General features: G+C 34.8%; 1 protein-coding gene across 1 annotated transcript in view; it reads left to right on the top strand.

Annotated features, from left to right (window-relative positions):
- Positions 1-3,933: 3,933 nt before the first annotated feature.
- The window catches only part of LOC108560852 (protein phosphatase 1 regulatory subunit 3C), a 4,716-nt gene continuing 274 nt past the window's right edge, over positions 3,934-8,375 (top strand). The window contains exons 1-2 of the mRNA XM_017918565.1: positions 3,934-4,411; positions 7,583-8,369. Of these exons, the coding sequence (XP_017774054.1) occupies positions 7,584-8,369 (786 nt within the window). The 5' untranslated portion in view covers positions 3,934-4,411; position 7,583. The remainder of the gene's footprint in view (positions 4,412-7,582; positions 8,370-8,375) is intronic.

The following is an 8,375-nucleotide window of genomic DNA, read 5'->3' as shown; positions in this document are numbered from 1 at the left end:
AAACTGTTATTTTCGAGAAGGCTGAAATGCGTTGTTTTTTGACGTTCGCAAATTGACGTTTAATCAATCGATGAATTAATGTCAATTTGACATTAGTTTCATTGACACATGTCATTTGTCAATGATTGCGAAAATTGTTTAAAAAAAAACAACGAACAATATGTAAACGGATTTTGTCTCTTGAAAAAATGTCGACAATTCGCATATGTTTTGAAACGATTAATACAGTTTTCAGTTGTATTTAATGAACAAATTAAAATGTCGTAAATTGTTTTCACAATGAGACTAAACGTCATAACAGACAGCTGTCAACTAATGTTCAGATCGTCCGATTGTTTTAAGAAACGTTTTCAATAACTTGATTTTGTTTTTCGAAAATGGCGAGAGTGAAAAAACTGAACTTATTATCTCGTCTTCGTTGAAATTCATAAATAAAAATGCGCTCATCAAACGAAAGAAGCGGAAAATGCAAAAGAAAAAAAAAACACATAACATGTTATTGTTTAATGTTGTTACGTTGATAGAGTGCAAGACCGTGGCCTAATTCGAAAATGCTATTTTTTGTTTGACGTTTCTCGTAAAACGTCATAATTCGTTTCCAAGGAAACGGCAATTTCCGATTATCACGTGACACCTTCGGATTCGATGAATCAATAAACTCGAGGGAGAAGAAAAAATGAATGCGAGGGAAAAAACGCTGGAATGTAAAACGCGTAAAAAGAGAAATGTGAATGCGAGGATTAATGTAATGGGATTTTAGTATCAATGTTATGTGTCAGAGCCTTTGGGGTCAGCCACAATATTGCACACACACACCCAGACAGGCTAAGCACCATTTCACATAGTTATTTATGTACATTGAGACGACACAGAATAATCACGTTCCGATCACACGGATGGAAGAAGGGTCAACGGAAAATACCACCCTTCTAAACAAAGGAAAACCCGACGAAACAAAAGCGATCGTACGGAATTTGTCTTTTTCTTCTTTTTCTTTTGACAAGAAAAAGTGAAAGAAATATAGCCGTAACCATGGATACGATTGGTTTATTTGCAATTAGCGAAACACAATTTTCTTTTGTTTTAACTATTGAAGCAATTGTTTATTTGCTACTAGCCCAATTGTTTGTTTTTTCATTGAAATCAAGTCAACTTTTCACGCATTTATGTTTCGGTAATTGATAAATGGTAAAAATAAAACTAAAATAAACTGAAGACGGCGTATATCTGCTGTATGTGTGTATATGTTTTGTATGTAGATACCGTCGGTCGGTCGTTCGTTCGTTCGTTCGATCATCACGCAGCAGTCGCATGCAGAAGCGAAAATACAAGACTTCACAGAGCTATATTTATATGCGCTTCCCAAACTGTCCCGACGATTTTCCCCTTTTTTATACATTATTTACTCGTTTCCAAGACAACACACAACTTACCGAGAAATTTACCCGTTGCCAACAAAGATATTTTCAAAAACAAACGCCTCTCGAAACAGCGCCATTTTAGATAGAAACAAAATCTAATTTTAAATATGTCAAAAAAAAAACATTCGATTATAGTTATCGCTGCGAAAACAGATTTGTTAAATGCTCATGTCTTTATTTGTAAATTTACATCAAAATGAAACATTTGAATTTGATTAAAAACATACAAATTGTCGGCATTTCTTCAATTAACAATATGTGTTTACATATTGATCATGGTTTAACAAGTGTCAAGTGTCAATTAAGCAAATGTCAATTTTGACATTAGATCAAACCAAAAAATGTTATCAATTCAATCGTCTTTTTTTTTTAATTTAAACATGATAATAAACAAACAAAAAATATCAATTGTTGAAAACAAAATTCATCGATAAACTTGTTTTCACTCGAAACAATTCAAACCCAAAAGAAAGTGTCAATGTGCAAACGTCAAATTTGTAAACGTCAAAAAAAAAACACATCGCATTTCACTTGTTTTTTCATTCTCATTACGAAAAATCATCATCAATGTTTTCAGCCTTCTCGAAAATAACAGTTTTAATTAAAACAATGTCAATAAACTGAAGTGAATGCATGATTTACAGAAATCATCAGTGTTTTCAGTCTTCATAAATACAAAAGTTAAGCAGACTTAATTAAGAATATAAATAAATTGTGATTAAACAATAATGTTCGCTTGTTTTCTTAAAGACGCTTCACGAAACAATCGATGCGAAACAAAATGCGTGAAGAGATTGTTTATTTCTTTTGTTTTTGAAACAATCGATGCACTTTTGATAACCAAATGTTTTTCAACATCTGATTTACGCATCGCAGAACATGTATCAATTAGAAAATTTACACTTTTTCATATTGTGAGTTTGCTTCTAGAAAAGCAATTATTTTAACCTCTATTCGTCTATACGCATCGCAAAAACATGCATTAATTACGACAATTACGCATTTTTTTTCAAAGCCTTCGTCATATAATCGATACACTTTCGAAAAAAAAAACAAAAGAAAACAAACAAATGTTTTAAAACCATGGTGATTTACGTATTGCAACACATGTTTTAATTAACATATTTACAGATTCAACGTTGTTTGTTTTGTTTATAAAATCAATTGATACGTGAATGAAACATAAACAAAAAACGATAAATCTAAATTATAGAAAACATTGAAAATTTGACTGATTTATATAAATTATGAATTATTATCATCAATTATGATTGCAGTTGCGTTGCATAAATACGCAATCATTATCGAGTAAGCTGATCGATAGTAATTCTTACGAAAAAAAAAACAAATTGAATGATGATTGGATATTCCGATGAGATAAGAATATTTGCGACTTGTGTAGTTCAATTAAATAAACAATTGAAACATCAAATGTGCATTTGTTTTATCGATGCGGCAAGTTTAACAATAGGCGGCGGATAAAACTGAGCTTCCATTGTTTTTCCAGACTTTTAGAACAAATGCACCTCAAATAAACAATCATCATTACCATGGCATTATCTAACAATTAAAAATGACAGTAATTGGAAGGTCCGAGCGAGGAAACGATAACAACAATATTATTGGAAAAAAAAGGTATTTCGTGAAAAACAAGTCGTTAAATTCTATTGGTCCTGTTTACTGCTGTATTCGCTTCAAATCTTCAAACCTGAGTTAGTTTATTGGCCAATAAACGTGTCTACCAGTAAAATGTTAAATTAAGGTTAAAAATTGAAAAAATCCAAGAAACAAAAAATTATATTGACTTAAGTCAAAAAAAAACGTCAAAATTGGATTAATCACACATAACCTGATAATGAAGTAAATGCCGAGAACAAAATGCGTCGATTGTCAATCAAATGTCAAAATGACGTTATGTAACATAACAAATGAAAATTTAAAGAATCTAGGAAGTCTTCAATATCGAAAATGATTGTTTTTTATAACCTTATAACGATTAAACAAAATTTCTGACAGATTTTAAATGTCAATATGACATATGCAGAAATGTCAAATAAAAACGAAAACAATTTGAATTGGAGTTTTCATTGTCATGTTAAATATGATCTTTGTAAAAGTAGAATAGATATAAAATAAGAAATATAAAGAGGGAACAAAACGCATCTTTGTTGCCAGCCAGCTCTGAAATGTCATACGCGGAAATGTCAAAGCGATTCGGTTTCGTTTATTTTCGCGCGTCGCAGACCAAACAAAAAAAACAAACGAAGGTCTATGGAAAACAGTTTTTCCACAGCAAATGCGATTGATCGTGTGCATTTCTTTTTCTTTTATTAAATCGATTGAGTGAGTGTTTATTGTCTACATCTTGTCTTCTTGTTGTTTTTTTTTGTTGCTATCAATAGCTATACTAGAGTATTTTTATTGCAATTGTACGGTGCAAGTTGGAGGAGTGATGATGATGATGATGGTAGTGGGAGGTGAAAAAGGAACTGGAGTATGGGGAAAGTGTGCGTGCGAGCGGATTAGAGTTTTGGCTTAAGTTGAGGCGGACTTGCGCTGAAATCTCAGTCACAGTCGACGCGACGTTCAGTTGACATCGCCTCCTCCCTTCCCTCATTTACACGCACAACTCTTCTTCTTCTTCTACTACAACTACTACTTGCCATCTCCTCTTTGACTATCTATGTATCTGCAAGTGCAACGAGTCTTTGGTTCTGGTCAGAGTTAGGAGGCAGTCAACGCGTTGCAACTGATGTGAACGCATTCTCTTCATGATCCAACAGATCGAGTGGAGAAGAGATCGATGTGGATTCAGCGAATAACCATCATCGATTCCAAAGAAGTAACATCAAGTGTTAAAACAGTGCAATTATAAAGTGCAAAGTTGTTGTTGTTGTCGTTTCGTACACCATCCGAGTTTGTAGTTTGTGAAACAAAAAATAGGGGTACTCCAATTTCGATAGACCAGAGAAGAATCTGCAAGAATACAGGTTAGTTAATGCTGTTCAATATTAATCGAGATTGCGGTGGTCGTAACCAAGGTGATTATTAGTTTTATAAGTTACCCTGACAACCATGACACGACCCAAACGCGTGTTCTTCTCTCGCACCCCTCCAAAAATTTTCTTCGTTTCCTCGAGCACCGTAATTTTTGGAATGCGGAATCGTTCCGTTTCTTCTGTGCACGTGAAATGCACGCACATGCGGCGCGCGCGTGTAAAGAAAGTGAAAGAACCGACGAAAAGAACGAACGCTGGTATTGCCCGCAGTATTCGAGCGACCGGATGAATGAACGGCGGCGCCTCGAGCCACTTTTCACACTCACTTGTTTTTTTTTTAGTTGTTGTTTTGTTTCTTTTTGGGATAGGTCAGTCTTTGCGCGAAAAATCGAGAGCTCCATTGAGACGCTCCAAACCTTGACTCGTTTTTTTTTTTTTTTAATTTGTTTCGCTTTCAAGTTTACGTCCTTAAACATAAACAATAATTAATTAGAAAAACCTCAATTTTGATTAATTACACCGTTCGTTTTCATCTCACCTTACTTTCAAACATATTCCTACGAAGAGACCTTCAAGTTGTACACACAACATTCGCTTTAAAATTACGATAGATTGATGAATGTCATAAAAGAACTGTTACCATTTCTTTCTCAAATAACTTTTCAATGAAACAACAGAAATGTACAAGTTTTTATATTTGGTAAAATTAGAAGATCCAAATTACACGAAAATCAAATAAAATTTGATTTAGCAACAACATAAAACAAATGGTGGATGATTAAAATGATAACGCTTCTTTTATGACAATTCATTACGTTTTTCTCATTCACACAACTAATATATCCTTGTTAAGGTGGACCTTCAAAATAACTTTCTAAACTAAATTCAGGTCATTTACGCAAAAATGTTATGTTATGTTTTTCTCTTCTGGTGATTCGCTATAACGTCGTTTGATCATAATTTGAAACGAAATATAAATGTTAATTCTGCAGAAAGCGATAATTATATAACAATAAAAAAGTAGTTCGAATAATAACGAATGGTCGCGTTGGCCCTGACTACTTTTACTCTCTTCACTTATTTTACATATATTTGAAACTGACAGGAATGTCAACCATTTGAATTGTATTGGAAACCATCGGATATTGTCGTTAATTACGAAACAAAAGTTATTGAAAGATTTGACATTGACGTTAAAAACGTCAAATGAAAATGAAATTATGATCGTAAGTGCAATTGCATAAATCGAAACAAAAGCAAAAAAAACAAAAACAACTGACGATTAGTTTATGGGGATTAGATATGCCGGGGGAATAGATGAAAAACGCCGCGGGAATCGCACGTTAAATTTACAAACATTCGGCGGAAGATCAAAGGAGGAGAAATGTTTAAATGGGCAAGGCAATAATTGCCGTCGTCCATCGAATGAAGAAGAACCAAGTATAAGCCGTAATCATCATTATCATCATCGTACCGAGTCGAAACGTACGTACGTATGTACGAATTTACAACCATTAAACGTTTGCATAATCTACGAGCAAGAAACACGCACCGAATGAATGTGTTAGGGACTTTCGATATTTGCCGTTCGTTTCCATCGGGTTTTATCCATCTGTTTAATATGTTCAGTTCAACACAATTTTGATTGATAGCTCTTTTTTTTTCTAAAGTTCAGTTCACTGCAATCGATTAAATTTAATTCTAATTAATTCAAAAATTACATAAAAATGACTCAATGTCATTTTTTGATTTTTATTGAAACGTCAGATGGTTCCATTTGTTTTTGTTATTGTTGGCATATTGGAATTCGTAACAACAAATCGAGTGAACTTGAAATGTCAGTGTCAATTTTTTGGCGTTTAAACATATGTTTGACTTGTTATTATTGGAATTTGAAAAATATTTATGTCATTTTTTGACGTTTAACCCTTTAGAAATATTCTAATTGTATTTTGTTATTGATGGATTTCGTAATAACAACTCAAATGAACTAAGAACGTCAATGTCAATCGTTTGACGTAAAAACAGCTGTTTTACTTGATTTTGTCGTTCCTGGTGTTAGAACTAATAATAACAATTCGTGATTGACAAAATGTCATCATTTGACGTTTGAACAGATGTTTTATTTGAATTTTTTATTATTGCTATTCGAATTTGAAATTAGATATCAAGTAAATTTGGAAATGTTAAAGAAATATTTTTTATATGAATTTGTTATTGACGAAATTCAAAGTCGTAATAACAAATCGAATAAACTTGGAATGTCAATTTTTTGACATTATTGTTATTGTTATTCGAATTCATAATAACGGATCAAATCAATTTGGAATATTAATATTATCTTTTTGATGTTTTACTTGAATTTATTTAAAGAAATATTCTAATTGAATTTCTTATTGATCGAATTCATAATAACAAATCACGCGAACTTCGAAAGTTAATGTCAATTTTTTGACGTTTAAACATATGTTTGACTTGAGTCTATCATTATTGTTGTTCGAATTCATAATAAACGGATCAAATCAATTTGGAATATTAATATTTTCTTTTTGATGTTTTACTTGAATTTATTTAAAGAAATATTCTAATTGAATTTCTTATTGATCGAATTCGTAATAACAAATCAAGTGAACTTCGAACGTTAATGTCAATTTTTTGACGTTTAAAGAAATATTCCCACTGCATTGATAAAATTGGAATTCGTAATAACAAATCGAGTAAACTTGGAATGTCAATTTTTTGACGTTTTAACATATGTTTGACTTGTAATTTATTTTTATTCGAATTAAAAATAACAAATGAAAGAAATTTGAAAAATATTTATGTCAATTTTTGGACGTTTAAAGAACTATTCCCACTGCATTGATAAAATTGGAATTCGTAATAACAAATCGAGTAAACTTGGAATGTCAATGTCAATATTTTGACGTTTGAATTGGAATTCATAACAATAAACCAATTGAACTTATTGACGTGTAGTTGTCAAAATGTGACATTGTAGGGAATGTTATGAAGATATGCTTGGCGGTTGCCAGGAAGCGCGTTTTGGCAGCGGCTTGCGCCAACGACCCGACCTTTACCGCAATTAGCGCGTTAACCTTTCTCAACGTCCGTTCAGTTATTATTATTTTTTTTTAAATCAATTGTACGAATCTGTTTCAGGATGTGTTCGATCGTGATGCAAACCGACTACGAGAAGTTGGTCGCGGCTCACACGCCGCCGATCTTCAGCCACAGTCCACCAACGACGGCGAATTTCTTGTCGCGCTACGAGCCGTCCCCGTTCGTCGTCGCCCGCTACAAACCGATAAAGGTGTGCTCGACGTCATCGCCGAAGAGGCCGTGCCTGGTGATCCGTCAATCCGATGATTCCTCCTCGTCCGGTGACGAGGACCCGACGAGTCCGTCGCGTCTGAAGAAGCGCGTGGTGTTCGCCGACGACAAAGGAATGAGTTTGACACATGTCAGATTCATGACGGAACCGTCGCATCTGCCGCCGCACGCGGATAAAGTGATCCGTTACGCTTCGAACGGTGCGCGCCACGTCACCACGCCACCGACGATACCGTCGCCGCCGACGGAATCCTGGGAGATCACCTTCTCGCAACCGGCCTCCGATTACCTGCGCTTCCGAAAGGCCGTCGACATGAACAAGGTATCCCTGGAGAACGTCATCATCAAAGAGTCTGACAGTTACGTGATGGGCACGGTCAAGGTGAGCAACATCGCCTTCGAGAAGGAGGTCGTCGTGCGCTGCTCCACGGACAACTGGTGCACGCACGAGGACGTCCTCTGCCGCTTCGTCTCGAACTACACCGGGAGCAGCATCTACGCGATCTACGATACGTTCAGCTTCAAACTGCCGCTGCCGAAGACGACGTCGCGCACCCTCGAGTTCTGCATTTGCTACAGATGCGGCGGCCAAGAGTTCTGGGACAACAACGACAACGTCAAC

The sequence above is a fragment of the Nicrophorus vespilloides genome, unplaced genomic scaffold (genome assembly GCF_001412225.1).
Source record: "Nicrophorus vespilloides isolate i.1.1-1 unplaced genomic scaffold, Nicve_v1.0, whole genome shotgun sequence".
Classification (NCBI taxonomy): domain Eukaryota; kingdom Metazoa; phylum Arthropoda; class Insecta; order Coleoptera; family Silphidae; genus Nicrophorus; species Nicrophorus vespilloides.
Note: the sequence above shows the minus strand (reverse complement) of the source record. Positions and strands in the feature narration are given on the sequence as shown.